This window comes from Ammospiza nelsoni, chromosome 12 (genome assembly GCF_027579445.1).
Source record: "Ammospiza nelsoni isolate bAmmNel1 chromosome 12, bAmmNel1.pri, whole genome shotgun sequence".
Lineage (NCBI taxonomy): Eukaryota > Metazoa > Chordata > Aves > Passeriformes > Passerellidae > Ammospiza > Ammospiza nelsoni.
This window is the reverse complement of record NC_080644.1, coordinates 14,083,066-14,101,776: the sequence shown is the minus strand read 5'-3', so window position 1 is coordinate 14,101,776 and position 18,711 is coordinate 14,083,066. Positions and strand designations below refer to the sequence as shown.

The following is an 18,711-nucleotide window of genomic DNA, read 5'->3' as shown; positions in this document are numbered from 1 at the left end:
AAAAGGAATCCTGAGTGACTGAAAGTGAGTTCTGTCAGTTTAAATATCCACATGACACATAGCAGCTCTTACACACCTCTGACAATTCAAATATTATTTTAATCCAGATTAATTACAGAAAGTAAATTTTTATCTCCAGTTTAACATTACAAACAGTATTAATAATAATCCCAGGCAAATCTCCCTCCTAGTGTTTTAAAACCAAAAATACATTGCTGTTATGCATGTCACTAACACCATACCACTAAATCTGTGGTGTCTGTCAACGCCCTGCATGTAGATTAGTCTTTTTAATACTAAGGTGAGGTAAGACCTGGGGTATCCATACTCTGCCAGGGATCACTAGATTTTATTTATTTCACCATGCCCACAGTTGGCCTCTAAGAGCCTCCCTGTCATGTGTTGTCATGTGGCATTGTGGCTGGGAGTGTGCCCAGGGCAGCCACTTCAGCTCCTTCAGCAAACACCCACAGCTGATGAATTATTTCTGTACCAACTCCAGTGTGCTCAGCTTCACATTGTGTGGTCACTGTACAGACCACAGGGTTCATCTTCCAGTGCCTCTCTTCCACACTTGTACCAAGTTTTCTCGGTAAATGTTGGATGACCACTGTGGCGGCTTTTTAGATGTTGGCAAGAAATGCTGAGCTTTGCTAACAGCAAGTAAACAAATCTTATAATTATTCCAACTGATTGTGTCCCCCACAGATCCCAGTGGGTTCCTGCAGAGACTTCTTTGGAAAGCTTCCTGTTCATGGCTTCTGAGAGAAAGCCAACCAAAAATACTGCCAGAGTTTGCAGGACACTGGCAGAAGCAGTACAGGAGATGAGATTTCCCAGGTCACCTTCAATTAATTCAGTGCTAATTCAGCACAGGAGCTCTGGAGGAAGAGGGCCTGAAGCACCTTTGGGAAGGTTCTGTCAGCCACAGAGCAGAGGAACTGGAGAGCTTTTTCCCTGTGATTCTGCCACAAGGAGAAGCATTGTTTCAGTGGACACAGCAGAGCAAGCACTCCTGGAGTCACCATCTGGACATGGCATATGTTCAGGAACCTGACCAGGTTTTTCAGGACAGCCAAATATTGTCTGGGCTGACGAATGTGAATATTCAGCAAGGATCTGAAGGAGAAAATTTTGATTAGGATAGCTAATTTTGGAGCTTACTGACAGCCAGTGATCATGACAGGCCTGTTTGGGGAATGCAGAGCTTTAAGCCAACATATGCTGATCAGTGTGTTCAAAGCACTGTCTCACTAGAGGTTTGCTGTTTTCTGTCCTGTCAGTATTAACATCACAGACCTCCTTGATTCTTTGGACATTTGTATCCCTGTAAGCAAGATGAAACCAGGGGAGATGGGCTTGGTCAGCCTAGTGAGGAGGATGGGGAGGAAGCATCTAATAAAAGTCCTCTTTTACCTGAGGAGATATTAGGAAGAGGAGGGAGGCACACTCTCTTGGAGATGGAGGAACAGAAAAAGGAACAAAAGGCAAGGGGCACAAGCTGCACCTGGGCTGTAAGGTGAAAACTTCTTCAGCTGCAGAGTGGTAGAACTCAGAGGCTGCACCTGGAGAGGCTGTGGGGACTCCATCCTTTGAGACTTTTGGAACATGGCTGGATGATGTCCTGAGCAACCTGATGTAGTTTTGGGATTAGTCCTGCTTGAAGCAGAAAGATAAACTTGGTGGCTTCCAGCCATGCCTTTCAATCTACATTTTTCCATAATTCTTTAGTGCTGCCATAGACAGAATTTGAGTTCCTAGAACTTGAAAGCAAATTGTAGTTATTTCCCATGGCAGTTCTGAGCCATAACAAGGTATTCAGCTCATAAAATTCTCTGTTTCTAGCAGCTAGTTCCCTTCTAAAAACAGGACTGTTTAACATTGAAATTGCTCATGAGGGAGGACTGGTGATGCTCACAGGTGCATGAAAAGGTAGCTGGCAATATTTTTTGCCAGCTGCTTGATCATTTTGAAGAAACACCTCTGACTGATCCTTTTTCTTTTTTTCTTTTTTCCATGCCTGAATGTACAAGGTTTCTGGAGCATTGACTAGACTAATCCTATAAACATAGAATGTATGTTAGAATATCCAACAGATTCTCTGGTATTTAGGGGGGGATGTATCAGTAGGTTTGGCTTTTTCTAGGTAAAAACTAGTCATACAATTCTTCTTTATCAAAGACTTCCAGGTGTTTCCAGTCACTTTGGAAACACTGCTGGCTAAACATGATTTATCCTATTTGTTTTGTTTGATTACAGTTGTGATATTTTATGTGGGGGGAGGGAACTAAGAGGAATGCAGAGTATCCAGCTGTAGCTTTCTTGTTGTGTTTGAGATTTGTGTTGGTATCCATTTTCCTAGATTGACTCTCTACTCTCTGCTTGCTTCCCACTTACCTGACTTGTGCAAGTGCAGTGCCTGCTCGAAAAAGGAAATGCACCTTAACCCCTGTGCCTTCACCCAGCAAATTGCCAGAACTTGGCAGTCTTCTCTCCTTGATTAATTCCTGTTTCCTCTGTGTCTTGCCTCGCTTTCTCTCATTTCTTACTTATTTTACCACTTTTTCTCATGTTCATTTTCTACGGAGGTACTGAGATTGGCAATCTACAGAGAACGTGTAATTTTTGTGCTGTTTGGCTGCTAAGTAGATTTTTAATTTTCTTTCTTTGATTTCTCAGATACAGAACATGTTCTCATCTAAAGAGCTTTGTTCTAACAAATGGCATTTTGAATCCATCATTATTTTTCAGGCTTTTGACACTGTTGTTGAAAATGAGCATCAGCGTTTTCCAGAGCAAAAACCAGAGCTGCTTTGAAGTTACTCACAAGTACCTTAACACAGAAGACCTGGAAGACTTTCATGTACACGTTGGAAGTCAAGTGGGGCATAAATTGTATTAAAATTTCAATTTATTCTCTCATGCCTTTTGATGATACATCACCAGGTCATGCTGTTGCTTGGTATTTTGTTCACTGAAGACCAGTTCAGTGTTTAATCTCCAGGACATACCTATTTAACACTGGTTTCATCCTTTAGCTGCTTGGAGAGAGACTCCTTCCCATAAGCCAGAGCTCTCTCACATCCTGTGCTAATGTTGAACAGATTTGAGCAAGGATATAAACACATGATTTCCAGACAGCCAGCCACAGTAAAAAGAAATCAAATCAGGCAGCTTAAATCAGCAGCAGTTTGAGATTATACTCCTGTTCTGTCAACCTGAAGGAGAAGAGAGGAAGCCCATCAGCACTTGGGGAAGATTTGTGTCTTCAGATTCTCCTCTCCACCCCTGGACAGCTTCTCTGTAAGTAATGCTTTCTTTTGGTGTGTTTGCTGTCATTTTATAAACATGGCAGTGGCTTCACAATGCAGGCTGGATTTTAAAGCTTGGCAGTGCTAGTTATTGATTACAGCTGAGATTCATTTATAAGGGTCACCTCCAAATTCCAAATGTTCAAAACACTGTACTTGTCAATACCTGAGGTTCACAGTGTTCTTTAAAGAAAAATGTTAGCCCATTGCATTTGTTACTAGTCTTTCAATACACAGAGTACGAATATAGTTATGTAGGTATTTGGAGTCCTATTAATTTATGTATAACCAAAATTAAATATTTTACTTCTTTTCACAGAGAATCAAATACTCTGGGATTCACAGTAAAGAGCCAGTAAGGACCAAAATGGTGTGTCATTCCCTTAAAAAGGAAGAAGAAGAAAAACAAAACTGTGGAAAAAAACAAGTCACAAGAATCAAGGTGAGCCAACAAAAATTCTCTTTTTATCACTTTCCTTTTGTAAAGCAGAAACTGATGATGTGAAATGAGCCAAAACAGAGCCGTGTCTTTAATAAAGTTGTGTCATTCCACTTGCTGAAGGGCAGAGGAGAAAAACAACAGGAAGAAAAGAAAATAAAAATAGAGGAATTCTTGAAAAGAGTTTGTGAGTCATCAGAGGCAGATTGTAGCATCAGCAGGGAAATGACACCTAGTACTCTGGATTTTGACATCACACACAAGCAGCAGACTTGGGAGGTGCTTAAATTACTTTTTTCTTTGCTGTTTCTGAAGGAGAGCTCACAGTGTGAAAACAGTTTGACTAGCATTGCCTTCTCTACCCAAATCCACCAGAATATCATTCTGAGGGCGAGATCTCTTCCATCCCAGCTCTCTTGTGTCTCAGTCCTACTCAGCCTCACAGCCCCATCAGGAACGTCTGTGTTAGGGGAGGACAAAGACAGAAAGTCTCCTGCTCTAGAGAACACCCTGGCTGTGGCACAGAGCTGCTCTTACAGCCTCCAGAGCAACACTTGCTCTGTTGCCAGCATCAGGAATTAAATATCATTTCAACCTGATGGGCAAAAAAGGATTCCAAATGTCACAGACTGGATTGTCCATACTGCCTATGCCAAGGCCTGGGATTTTTTAGTTACCTTCCAGTGTTTCCACAGCTGGCTCAGAACTGAATTCTGTCAGTAGATTCTGCTGTTTAAATACTTTTAAAATACAAACAATAGCTCATTTTCAAGACTGATGGAATGAAGGTCATACCTACATTTTTTTGTGTTTCTATGATTTTTTTTTTCTTTACTGCTTTACCATCTGTTCTACCAAATTCTCTGCTGGTATAGGCAAATAGGAATTTTCATTTTGGGATTAGTAATTCTTTGATATTGAATTGTTTATGGAACTACAACCTACATTTGTGAAAGATGACTTTAATTTTTCAGCAGAACACGCTGGCTCCACTGACTGTCAGGCTGCTGAGCAGCAGAAATGGCACAACTGCCCCTCCCTCTGGCTGCCCCCTCTGTCAATATTGGTCTCACCATTCCAGACCATTAGTTTGTATTTTTCCTCTTGAGTTTCTACAGGAGGTTGTGCTCATAGTCCCCTCTGTGCATGTCAAATAAAGCACAGCTTGCACCATTAGTAAGGTGTATAGCACAGCTACCAGCCCTGATTTGCACACTGCCTTTGGGCAGTAAAGGCAAATTAGCTTTCACGATGGTAACGTGATGTGGTTCTTGTCCTTCTGCAGTCCCTTGGTCTCGTGGGGATCAGTTTAATATGGCTGTGGTGCAATTGCTGTTAAAACTGCAGATCACTCCTTCTTCCTGCAAGGAAGCTGTTCAGACACTTTTCAGAGTTTTCAGTAATTCCTTAAGAAGCAACACATAACAATAATTGCTTATGAACAGAGGAACGCCTGTATTTCATTTTAACATGTATTTTCTTCCTTTCTAGATAGAAAAGCTGTTTTCCACAGGATTCCACAGAGCAGTATCACCCCTTCTTCAGGGTCTTCAGAAGATTGGAAAGCTTTCCTTGAGCAGAGCGTGTTGTGGAGGTGAATGGAGGAGCACAGACAAATCACATCTTCTCTTGGACAGGTCAGACCTGCCAGGTCTGAAGATGGAAGAACCAATGCACAGCTTAGAGTAGCCCTAAAGCTTCTTTAAGTTGTGCTTGGGAAACAATTGTCTCTGCGTGGCTGTTGGGGTGGAAGGAACATAAGCATGTTTAGTTCACACCATCTCTTCTGTAATTACCTGAGGCATGCTATTGTCACACACAATCGATCCTCTGACTTCTTAAGTATCATTCTTACTTTAATAAAATTTCAAAATATAACCCTCATATGTCTTTTTGTGTCCGAGTACACTGCAATATGTAGATTTGTTGGAAGAGTGATACAGTTCATAAAGGATAAAACTAACATGACAAGGAGCAGAGATTCAGTCTCTTTTCTGCTGTTAATCAGATATGCAATATTGTTGGTACTTCTGTTGTCTTAGAAGCTGTGTCCTGGATTTACAGTCCCCAGTGCAGTGCGCTCTCCAGAGCCTACCCACATGCACAGCTGAAGGATAAACACTGATGGCAGTGGCTGATAGCACTGCCCTGATGGAGTCTGTGACCTGCTGCTGTGTGCTGACAGGCATTTCAGCAGCCTACAGGAATTATTCAGTGAGTTACATAGCCAAATGAATTGTTTTGGTATGGATTTCCATATTTTAAAGGAATGACACTGTACAGGAAGGCATGTGCTGGCAACTTCACAAAGAACAGCTGTCTCAAGGTGTCTCTGTTACCTATTGAATGGTTTTTCCAGAGGAAGATTAAAATCAAAGAATCAGGAGGGTGGAGTTTGAGAGTTACAGGAAGTTAATACATAAATAGTTTATCTATGATTCCAGTGTTCTCTGTTGTAATAAAACCATGTCTTTCTTTATTCTGCAGGGAAAAATAGAATGTTACAAACAATTTGAGAGGCCTTTCACCAAAGATCTGGGTTTAATGTGGGATTATATTGCAGTTTATCTAAAGTAAGGTAGCTCATCTAGGAGCACACCAGCTAATGAGGTGTGCACACAGATTGTTTTTACTTAAGAAAATTAAACTTAAACCTATGTTTCGAGTTGTATAGAGCCATTGAGCTGGATGTAAGGTAAGCAGTGTATTCACCTGTATGTCATCCCAGGATGCTTTTATAGTGCTATAGGTGTGTCCTCAGTTGTCATTTTCTGTGGTGATAACGTGCTGGTAAGGAAAACACATCAGCAGCTTCAAAACTGAATTAGCTGTGTTTCTTTGTGTTTGGTATAGCAGGTCAAACTGTTACATTCAATGAGCCAATTTACCCCTCCAGTTTTACAGAGTCATCCTCTCTCTGGTGCTCACTGGTGGACTTTTGGCTGCCTCCTGAGAGCTGGGAAGGGGAAGCTCAGGCAGGTCTCTGACCAGACCTGTTTGTTTTGTACAGATGGTGCAAATGAGCAAAAGTTGTTGTATTCCTCTTGGGACTGTTTCCTCCAAGTACAGATCCTTCCTAACCCTGCTGTTTTACCCAGGTCCTGAGATACTCTGAGTGGAAGTTTTTCTTGTTACTTGAGTGGGTTGAGCAGGAAATTAAGGAGCTGTATCCCATTGCTTGACCATGTTTCCATGGCAAAGCATCAAGCTAGGCTGATGCTAGCCTAGCATCCATCTGAATCTTTCTCCAAGAGGATGGACACTATAGGGAATGCTTTTGGATAAGAAATGTGGAGAACTGGAAGGTCAGAAACCTTCCTGTACATTCAAGAACCAACGGAAACAATGTGGGAGGTACCAGCTCCTTTCCAGACTTGTCCAGCTCAGCAGTGGGTGAGAACACAGAGAGCCCTCAGAGCCCCAGGCCGAGTTCTGTGGAAGGAGAGAAAGAACTACACTGGTGGTTTTATACCTCAGTATTTTCTTTTCAGAGCAAATCCTAGCCTACCCCTTCAAAAGGAGCAACGTGTTCTCTTCCATGCTATGAAATTTACTCCCATTAGCAAATTAAAAGGAATTTGTTCCTTAACAATGTTATTGATTGAGTGACCCTTCAAGAGAAAACAGGATGATGAATCCAGAGCTGGATTTTTGAGAACTCTGGGCTTCTGAAATGGTCTTAAGGCTTCTCTCTCCCATCTCCTCCTCCCATGAAATGCTGTTTCACTTGTTCTCTGAGAATGATGTGGTTGTCTCAGACCCGGGACCCCCTTAGAGTGTGCAGCAGGATGGAGAAAGGAGATAACAGGGGCATGGTGGAAGGAAAAGATCAACAGATGTGTCTGGGAGGAGGCCAGAAAAGAAATATGAGGGGATTAAACAGAGGTGAGAGATTTTTGGCCAGGGCAGGGAGCAGAAGGAGAGGGAGCTGTGTGTGCTTCTGCCACGGCTGCCTTTCAGCAAAAGTAGATGAGAAGCAACCACAGCAGTGAGAATCAGGGCACTTGGAGAGAGCTAAGGGGAGCTTCTTGTCCTGCTTTCTGTGGAGATCAGTTCACTTCCTAGGAATTCTCTTGAGCTCTACTTCCTCTGCTCCAGCCATTGCCCAGGGTTTATCCCTGCTTTGGTTTGGGTGGCATCCTGGCCATGGAGGAGGAGAACTTTTCCACTCCACTGCTGACCTGTCTGCTGTGGTGTGCTGGAACTGGGACAGTTTATTTCTTGGAGTTTCTTATCTCTAGTTGCAACAAGTGTTCCCAGCCAACATTTTCTGTGTTCTGTGACATCCTCACACACAACTGCCAGCCAGAATGGTGGTTTAAAACTGGACAGCAGCAGCTGTTTTCCACAGCTGTTTTTCCAGGAATATTTCCTAAGCATAGCTGGGAAAAGGTGTGTATGTGTTCCATAGGGGAGGAGCTGGCCTGACCACCATGGTGGTTGAGGTACTTCCTCAGAAATGAGCCTTCATCTTGCTGATCATCACAGAACTCTTACTGGTTATCTCACTGGTGATCAAAGAACAAACAATGATCTGCTGGACCTGACAGCTGAGGAAGTGTGGGTTGCATCCTGGGCTGTGGTAACCACGAGATGGACAAGTATTGGAATATGAATCCCAATATTACCAGTTAGATTGTGCCTGGGCCAGTCTGACCCTCGCTGCTGGGCCAAAGGCAGCAACTGCGGTGTATCACCCCAGAGATACCTTGGCTTGCTGGAGATTGCAGCTGGGCACTGAACAAGTCCAGGCTTGTTAGGAACTCCGTTTACCTCAGGAGAAAGGCTTCAGGCGATGGTGAAGAGAAAAAGGAGATGGATTCTGCTGGAGGGTTTAATGTCCAGAGGTTTATTCCATGGTTACAGAGGTCTGAATATGGGCAACTGCTCCAACAGAATCTTGACCGCATGGCTTGATTCACCTTTTAAGCTCAGGGACAGGGGGAGGGGAGGTACAGGTGAGCCACCAACCAGGTGAGAGGGGCAGGGTCTCAGGGGGGGATGACACCCAGACAGGCCAATGACCCCCAGGCCTGAGGGGCATCCTTTGAACTTGACCAACCACACAACGCCTTGCTGGAATGTTAAGCCTGATTGACAGGACTCACTCAGCAAGGGGGCGAGGGGGAAGAGGTATAGGCACACCTGGGAGGTGACCTGGAAGTCTAAAATGAGACATTACAGCACACCGCAACAGACAAGTTCAGGATTTGTGTCAGAGGAGCTGCGTGAGATCAGTGCTGACTAATACCTTGATGGAATTAGATCAGTGATGCAGCAGAGTGCACATTCAGTGACTTTGAAGATTGTCACTGTGATATTTTCTGAAAAATACCTTCGCCAGGATTTCTTCTCCTGGGAAGCTGAGAAGTCTCAGTGAAAAGGGAAAACAATTTTATCTCATTTGCTTCTCCTGTGTTTGCTGCTTTGGAATGTGCTTTGGAGATTGTTTATCCAACATGTGAATTGTTTTGACTTAATGACCAATCATGGTCCAGCTGTGTTGGGACTCTGGCGAGTCACAGGTTTTTCATAAGTATCTTGTCAAGCCTTCTGTAAGAATCCTTTCTCTAATCTTTAGTATAGTTTAGTATAGCATTCTTTAATATAATATCATAAAATGATAAATTAACCTTCTAAGAACATGGAGTCATTCATAATTTCCTTCCTGCCATGGAGGACCCCAGAAAATACCACAGAAGATGACAGGAACTTTGGAGGAGTGTTTGATAACACTGCCCGGTGATGCCTTCGTTCAGAGACCTCGAGAGGCTGGAGGAGCAGCCTGACAGGAGCCATGGGAAGGTGAGGAATGCACAGCCCTGCCCCTGGACTGCTGGTGGCCCAGGGCCTGGAAGCAGCTTTGCAGAGAAGGACCTGGGGCTCTTGGTTGGCAGCAGGTGGAACATGAGTCATGAGCAAGGAGATGATCCTTCCTTTCCACCTGACACACCTGGAGAGCCCTGTGCACCCCAGTATGAGAAACTTGACACTCAAACCTGACCAGACAATTGGCTTTACCTGAGCTTGCTTGAGCTGGGCATTGGACCAGACAATCTCCAGAGGTGCCTTCCACCCTCAACCATCCTGTGAATCTGTGGGATTCATTTTACACCTATAAAGTGGGCTGGCATTTACTTTGGGCAGAAACAAATGATTGAAAGCTATTTTAAACTAATTTAACTTAAGTTAGTGTTTGATCTTGTGCTCCTAGTGAAGGATTAGCACACAGAGGCAAGTCACTTCCATAGATTTATATGTAGACTTACACAGAGACAGGTTCTAGATCTGCTGGCAGCACCAGTACTGCAGGTACTTCAGCAAGGAGGAAAATGCCACCAAGGGAAGGTGAGGGAAGATGTCCCTGAGCACGGGCAAAGCCTGTGAGCCTGTGCTGAGCAGTCTCATGAGGTCAGCTCTGTACTGAGTAACCTTTGCTGTGGGCTTCCACATGTGAATAGTTGTGGCAGCAGTGAAAATTATGCTTTCACTGGCATTTACCTGATACAGGAGACTAAGTCCATTCAGTTTTGCAAAAGGACATTGATTCTCTGAATCCCATTTGGAATCTGGGTGCATCTTTGAAGCTTGAGTGTTTTTGAAAACCTGTGAGGAATGATCAGTCCTCCAACCTTTACCATAAAACTACTTCATGGATTTTATATTGTGCTGTTGGACATTGTATTAACCTGTTCTGCACACACCAGAGTTTTCAGCAACAGATGAGAAAAAAATTACTAAGTAGGTATTTACTTGAATTTCCCAAATACAGAAATTCTAAAATTCCCCATAAATGTGTGGCTAAATTTTAGGCTTTATATGTTTTTGGACAATTGTATTTGAAAATTTATTTGGAATGCATTTGTATATTTTAATGCGTCTTGCATATTCAGATGCTTTAACCATCCAACTCAAATGTTTAGAGCATTTAACCATTTTGGGGTGGTATGTGTGGCTGGGGAGCACTGCTTGGTACTGACTTCAGGTATCTTCATCTGCTGGCAAAGCTCCCTGCTGAGGAGGCTCACAGACCCCTGAAACTGCTTTGTCATGTTTTTATGGGTAACAGTGAAGCAGTAACTGTTTAAAAAGTGGGGATGGTTCTGTGTGTGTCACTGTTGCAACTCCTGTCTCAGGCAGAGCTCAGCACAGAACTGAGCTTTGTTCAGCTGGAGGCATGAGGAAGCTCTTTGGAGACATTGACAACTGATTGCAAATGCTCTTGGTTTCTGCCTTGCCATAAAAACCCAAAACCAGAGGAGCCCAAATTCAGGCAGAATTGAGGGCTCAGACATTTTACTGCCGTGAGGAGACCCTTACATCCGTTCTTGTTGGCTGTGTCTTCATCCCTGCATAGCACTGCTGGGCCACTTCCCAGTGCCCTTATGGAGCAGGACACCCAGGGACCGCTCTGGATCAAAGGGATGAGGGTCCAGGCCCGTGGGGCTGAAGAGGAATGTGTGCCTGTAGAGTTGAAGGTACCCCCACGTGGCACTGCTCCCAGCTTTGCCCCACACAGGGCTCCTCATCCCTCCTGCCTCCTGCCAGGAAGAGTCCTGACCCTTCTCTCCCCCTTCTTCCTTCTGTCCTCTGCCACTGGGATCCAACCCAGCCTGCTCCCTGTGTGGGAGTGGGGCAGGATGGAGCTGCCTGTGCTCAGCTCCTGCACACGTGGCAGTGCCAGGGGTCCAGCAGAGTGAAAGCCCTTGCTGGAGGGGATGGGGCTGCCCATGTGGGACAGTGAATGTTACCCTGCTCTTCTCTGTCCTTCCTCCTGCCTTGCCAGGTGCCTGCAGACCTCCCCTGCCATTTGTTGGTCCAGAGCTGATCAGAGAATGGCACCAGAGGACCCAGAAGGGGCACAAGGCACTCACCCCACCACTGAATAGCTGACTGTGCTCTCACCTCTCCTGGCAGCACTCTGATAAGGAGCCAGTGGTGTCAGTGACCATTTTGATGGCCATTTTCTGTAATCTCTCTACAAAGGAGTCTACAGTCAGTATCCCTTCACTCCAGGCACTGCCTGTTTTACCTGCTCTGGGGCTGGCAGCCTCTGGCCCATTCTTTGACAGTGGCTAAAGGCTGTGCAGGCTTTTGGGACTAAACCCATCTCCAGGAGCTAACCCTGCCACTGTGACCTGCTGTGCAGTAGGAGAGCAAAGCATTTGCTTCTGGCTTTATGGGCAAGAGGCGCTTGGGATGGGCTGAGGGTTGGCTGTGTGGTGCTGACCGGGCTGTGCCTTCCCCCCACAGGGAACGATCTTTTCCTGGTTGCTGTCCACGAGCTGGGGCACGCGCTGGGGCTGGAGCACTCCAACGATCCCAGCGCTATCATGGCTCCTTTCTACCAGTACATGGAGACACACAACTTCAAACTGCCCCAGGACGACCTCCAAGGGATTCAGAAAATCTATGGTGAGTAACCCTACCTACTTCTTTCCTTACACCAGCCTTAAGCCTAGGGAGTGTTTTACAACTCACCCCTGCGTGCTGCAGATGGGGGCTGCATTTCCTGCCAGAGCTGAGTGGGAAACTGCTTAAAGCCCTGCTTAAAGCCCTTCATCCAGGACTAAGTGCCAGATGACTGCACAGGTCAGGAGAACCAAACCTCTGTGATTCCCCTGCTGCTCCCTCCCTCACTGTGCCCCCCTGCTGCAGAGGGTTTGCTGTACCCAAGGTTTGTCCATTAGGAACAACCAGTGCAAATAAAGGAAAAGAATGCAAAGAGCCTGGAACATCAAGGAAAGGTAAAAAGTATTTTTGCTCTTCTTTTTTTCTCATTATTTATAAGGTAAGGGAAATTAAGTTTGGATCTGCTTAGGGAACACTTTGCTTGTTTCAATCTCCAGCTGAACATGTTGTACAGCATGTGCCACAAAGATATTGGACTCAAGGGAAATAGAAAAGGAGCAGAGAGATTATGGGAGAAAGCCTAGAGGCTGCATGTGATATGGTGCCATGTGATTGGATCATGGATACCAGGGTGTGAGGACAGGAATTCACAGAATTATTGGCTGAAGGAGACTCTGAGAGCAAAGAGAAATCCAGGTTTTAGGAACACAAGGGGAGACTGAGACTGATAGCCACAGTCTGTGGCAACCTGTGATAAATAGGTTTCATCAAACATCCCTGATTTCATTCTTAGTGGAAAGTACAAGTTTGACAGAGAGATTACCTAATAAATGCAGCCCAGAGCAGTTGTGCTGTGTAACTGTGCAGGTGGAGTCAAACATCAGCTCCCAGAAGCAGCAGGGTGTGAATTAAAGGTGAAAAAAATACTTGTGAGGTGGTGGTCACTGGGAAAGCTGGTGTTTCTCAGGGCTTGCTGCAGAGCTTGGTGGCAGGCCTGGCACTCAATGTTTCCATCCATGGTCTGCCAGTGAATTTGAGATTGCTGCTAATAAAATGTGTGCCAAGACCTGTGAGACTCTAAAGCAGCGTAGCAAGACTTTAGACATCTAAATTGCATCTCAGCTGTTTGAGTCAGATTTGGTGTTTGATTTCTGTGACTGGATTGAGATTCATTGTTTAAGTGCAGATGCCTGGAAAAGTCTTTTTCTGGGCTAATTTCTCTGACTTGTGAGGGCAGTGGGGAAAACCAGGCATTTGTAGAGAGCAGTCCAGCCTCAGTGTGAGGCACATATCCAAGTAAGGTCCAACATCTAAAATAAGATGGCTTAAAATACACCCAGGATAACTATCTCATCTCATTGCTGCATCTTCTTATTGATCATTACCAGGTGAAGTTGCATGTTAATTGTCCTGTGGTATTGTTTAATTATGACTACTGTAACACAGTTAAACACAGTTACATGTTCTGGTGCTCAGGATAGCAGAGGCTCTGGAGAGTTTTGAAATAAAGTGCTGGGGTAGTCAGTGTTAAACTTTCATTAAGTAATAGATCTAAGTGTTAATTTTTGAAAGCTGCCAAAATGCCATTATGCTGTTTCTATTTTGAAATGTTGATTTAGTTCCTGTGAACTTTGATTAATCAGAAAGAAAAAAAACTGCAATTTATTGCAGACAGTGGAAGTACAATCAAGAAAAAATGACTGGTTTCTCTGTTTTCAGACATGTTTTTGGAAAGGGAGCAGATAAGGAGCTGACAGCCTTCCTGCTTTACTTTTGGGATTCAAACCAAGATCAGCAGGGGCTGAGCTGGGACCAGCACTCCCCAGAATGGGGCTCTGAGGCCCTGGAGCTGGGATGGGCTGGGGATGGTGTTGGGGGTTGTAGAGATAACTCATCCTGTGGGGAGAAGAAGGAGCAACTTCTGCAGCAGGAGCTTTCCTTCCCCAGGGAGAGATTTCAGCCCTTGGTACAGAGTTACTGTCCAAAAATCAAAGTTGAATTTAAAATTAGGTTTTCCACTTATGGTTCACAAAGAAATTTGGAAAATGTGATGTTTCTCCCTGGAACTAATGGTGAAAGAACAGAACCATTCATCTGATCTCAAAACTGAGAAGGGCCTGCTGAAATATCCTTTCTGTAGCTTTAGCAGGAACATTCAACTAATGTATTTTATTTCCACAGTGCCACTCTGCTTTGTTGTGCCTTGGGAATACCAAAAGCCCATCTACCAGAGAACCTCTCCAGAACCCAAAATCTCCTGCTTTCCTGCTGCTTTGACATTCTCTAACACAGCAGCATGTGCTCAATATGTATTATTTAGTTACCTACTCTGGAAAGTCAGACAAGAGCCACTGTCTTGCCTGTAGGGTCCTTTTAAAAAAATAGTTATAATCAAAACTTCCAATTTTTAATTCCACTGAAGTTCCTAGAACAAAGAACAGAGGCTCTGCTAAAGCTGAAGTCCATTTTGCTGCCTTTTGAAAATGATGCATTTCAAATGTGGTTTATATTGTGTCTGTGTTTATCCATTAAAAAAGAAACATGTCCAGATCTGTCATATAATGACTTCTTGAATTTTTAATTTATTTTCTGCTGAATTTATTTCAAAACTCACTCTCAGAGCCAGTAGGTGATGTGAACTCTTGTTTGTGCTTCATGCTGATCAGTATAAGATCAATGTTTAAAATGATAATTCCATTTTGAGCTGCTGAGAGCAAGGCCAGCAGCTCCCAGTGTGACAGAGCTGTGACACCAGTCAGCAACATTCCCATCTCCTGAGAGCTCCTTCCTGCAGCACATTGTTTGGCAAAACAAGGAAATAGCGGGGCTCTACTTTGTGTGTGTTTTTCAGAAGGGTTTCCCCCTCTGCATTTATGTGCCTGTGTCACAAGTGACATGCCCAGGAGGGAATTAAACTGGAAGTGACACCAGTTTGGAGGTCCCCTGGATGTCCTGCTGAGCTGCCTTTCCTTTGCTGGAGCTGGGGCTGCAGGTGGAGAGGGCAGAGCTGTGGCTGTGTGACAGGGCCTGAGCTGGTCCCTCTGCAGCCCTGTCCTGGCAGGAGGGGCTCAGGGCTCTCCCAAGTGACAACTGGCAGGACAAAAGGAAACAGCCTCCAGTTGTGTCAGGGCAGTTTCAGCCTGGGTATTAGGGAGAATTTATTCACTAGAAGGGTGGTCAGGCATGGGAACAGCTGCCCAGGACAGTGGTGGAGCCACATCCCATTTAGAAAATGTGTGGATGTGGCACTTGGTGACACGGTTTGGTGGTGAGCTTGGCAGTTCTGGGTTAAGGGTTGGACTCGATCACCTCAGAGGGCTTTTCAGCCTGAATGATCCTGTGATTCCATGATTTTCACATGCTGCTCTCTGTACTGGTCTGCAGGGGGTGACAAGGGAGCCTCCCATGGGAGTGGCCCTGTCTGAGGGCCTGGCCTGAGGTAGAGGGAAAGCTCATGATGTGCACAGGGCTGGTTGGCCAGGCCAGCCTTCCAGGCCTGTCAGAGCCTGAGGTCTCAAAGGGGAGGTCTCCTAATCACTCAGAGGTAGACCTGGCCATTAACCCTGGAGACAGCCTCAAAGATCTGGGACATCCCAAACCTCACTGAGGAACTCCCAGCCTCATACATCTTCAGGTGGAGATCCCACTCATGGCACATGCTGAGGGCTGAGGTCCAGAGGGGACATGAAACCACTGCAGGCCCTGCCTGAGGAACTGGACAGCACCAGCTCTGACATCCAGGATCAGCAGGGCACAGTGTCCATGTGCAACCAGGGCCTTCTGCCGGCCTCACCCCCTCAGTGCAGCCCTTCCATCGCCTCCCCTTTTCCAGTGGCAGCCATGGAGATTCTTGTAACCTGCAGACCCTTGTGACCATCCCAGGGCACTTGTGAGCTGCACACACGTGTGAGATGGCTTGTGAGGGAACAGCAGAAAGACCTGGTGGAGAATTTCCATGTGGTGATATGCGCTGTGAGTGGGACCATCAGAGCAAGCTTTGCTGTCATGTGGGACCTGGAAATGTTCTCTGGTAATGTCCTCTTGGACATGGGGAGGAAACAGAGTAACATCCAAGACCTCATCTGTAGAAGCTGCAGGATTGGGACTTGTGGATCCGTGCCCCATGGTCCTGTGCTCCCAGGAGGAGAGAAGAAGGAAAATGCTTGGCAATCAGGAATCTGGAGGGATGTGCCCTGGTGCCGCATCTCTGGCACATTGCAGAGATACCTGACACCCTCTCTATGTTGCATCACTTAATTTGCACCTTTCCTCCTGTCCACAGACTCTGTTAGACCCAGCAGGAAACACCAGACTCCAGCTGTGGTGCATCCACAGAGCCTCCCTCACCTGCCAAATGCCAGATCTTCATTCCCACTCCTCTGAAACACAGGGAGCAGCTGCCTGGCTCCCAGTGCTGTCCTTGGGCTCACCTGGATGACTCTGCCAGAGGGGAGGCTGAGAGGGAGCCCATCTCTCCTGGGAGGTTTCTCAGCTGGTGGAAAAACACTGGTGTGTGTTATGGCTGGGCAGAAAATACTGTTCTCATCCTACAGATTCTTCTGAGTATAGAAAAATGTTCTGTTTTTCTGTGGAGCAGATGTCAGGCTTCTGAAAGCTTTTCCAGAAGGAAACTGAAGCATCTTGCAGAGCCCTAACCTCTCATCATTTGCCTACCTAAGCCTGGGAGTTTCTGACCCAGTTTTCTGGCACCCAAGTGCAGGGTGAATCCAGAGCCCAGGAAAGCATTCCTTTGGCTCAGAGCAAGAATGTCTGCTCTGGACTCTGCTCTGGACAGAGCATTCACCTGTCTCCCAGGTGAAAGTTCTGTCACCTGGGTGGCAGCTGTCATCCAGAGGAGAATGTCTTTGTGAGAAGGGCTTGAGAAAAACCTTCCTGCCACCCAGTGATGATCATGGGGGCCTTGACTGTGCCCCCCTTGTTCTGTGGGTGCTGTGGCCTGTTCTGCACTGTGGCATGGTCCCAGGCTAACTGGGACATCTTAGCTCACTTCAGCCCTGAAGGCTGAACCCAGAGGTGCAAAGTGCTCTGTAGGTGAGTTTGTCAAGGGACGAGGAGCCCTTCCTGCACTTTGAGTTCTGTGGACAATCTCTGGCCCCTGAGGCAGCTTGTTGGCAGCTACATCATGTGGTGTGAGCAGGGGCCTCTCTCCACTGCCCTGGAGCCTGCAGAGCAGCTCCAGGTGGTTTCTCTTGCTCTCCCTGGCTCCCTTGGATCATAGGCTGAGGAGCCTTGCCTGTGTCCCTGGACAGCTCCACAAACACACTGGCAGCTCAGCTTTTTCAAACCAGAACCTCCCTTGAGTTATTCAAACCATCACAATCGTTTGGAGGAGAGTTTTCTTCTCAGAGTGAAGAAGATAAGGACAGGCCTTTGTTTGCAAGTGGTTCTCTCCCCTGAGCTGACCCAAAGCCTCCTCTGTGCTGGCAGACCTGGGAGCTGCTGTCTGGGACTGGCTGAGCCAGGCAGGTGCTGTGCAGCTGAGGGAACACTCTGTCAATAGCCAGGAGGACAGTACAATTATATTTTGTCCTCAACTATCGACACAGTGGCTCCTAAATGCCTCCTCTCTCTGTGTTATCTTCACAGGTCACCTTGGTATTCAGATGGGCTGCGACAGAGGAAGCATGAAGGGAGGAGGCTAAGTGCCAGTGGTGGAAGTCACACTCTAAAGGTGATCTGCTGTGACCCAAAAGCTTTCTGACATCCTTTGCCTTGCTTCTGATAGAGAGGAAGAAACTCTTCTTCTCCAAAGAGTGTCTGTAGAGTCCCAGCAAGCTGCTTCCCTCCAGAATGGAGATTTCCAGCTCCAGGAGATTTCTTACCTGCTTCCCATGGGGAAGTGGCTGCAGGACCAGTCCCAGGCATGGACTTGGCTCTGCTGCTGGGATCACACATGATAACTAGGTGACTCTGTTCAGGCCCATTTGCACTCCCATGCAATAACCTCTCTCACTTAGATTTTTCTAATTAGAAACTTTTCCTCTGTCTGATTCTTTGAAGCTGCTCAGAAGTGTAGTGGCAGAGGGTGTGGTTTGTGTGCTCTGCTGCCTGCTCAGGCTGGTGGATGTGATCAGTCACTGCATTAATTACCACAGTGCCAGCACATCTTAAGTGACTCTTTGTTCACACACTCAGGTGAACCTGTTCCATCCTGCCTTGAGCTGTTACTGTGATGGAGTCTGGAAATAGGAACGACCAGTGGCCTTTCCCAATGGATGGGGTCTGCTCATTCTGCTTTTGTGCCAGGTTGGACTCTGCAGTGCCTCCCTTATGAGGGACCAACTTCTCCACCAAAGGACAGGCTGTGCTTCTGCTTCCCATCCCCATAGCTGTGCACCAAATTCTGCCTGAGTGGCACTTGCACCTGAGGATTTCCATGTTTTTATGTTTCACTCCTCTGCTCTTTGCATGTGCACAGCTGAGGGATCACCTCCCACCCTAAGCCACACTCAGGGACTAAGTGGAGGCAGTAGCTAAAAATGAAAAGGCAGTCTAGAGAGACAAATCTTCAATCAGAATAAATTAGAAGGCCTAGGTTATAAAAACAAAAATGAGTGAAAGGTAGCAAGGAAACATCCATGGCTAGCA

The 18,711-nt window shown here is 45.9% G+C and overlaps 1 protein-coding gene across 1 annotated transcript in view; it reads left to right on the top strand.

The window, feature by feature from the left end:
• MMP24 (matrix metallopeptidase 24) overlaps positions 1–18,711 on the top strand; it is a 42,379-nt gene that overhangs the window by 15,742 nt on the left and 7,926 nt on the right. The window contains exon 5 of the mRNA XM_059480638.1: positions 12,004–12,165. Within this exon, the coding sequence (XP_059336621.1) occupies positions 12,004–12,165 (162 nt within the window). The remainder of the gene's footprint in view (positions 1–12,003; positions 12,166–18,711) is intronic.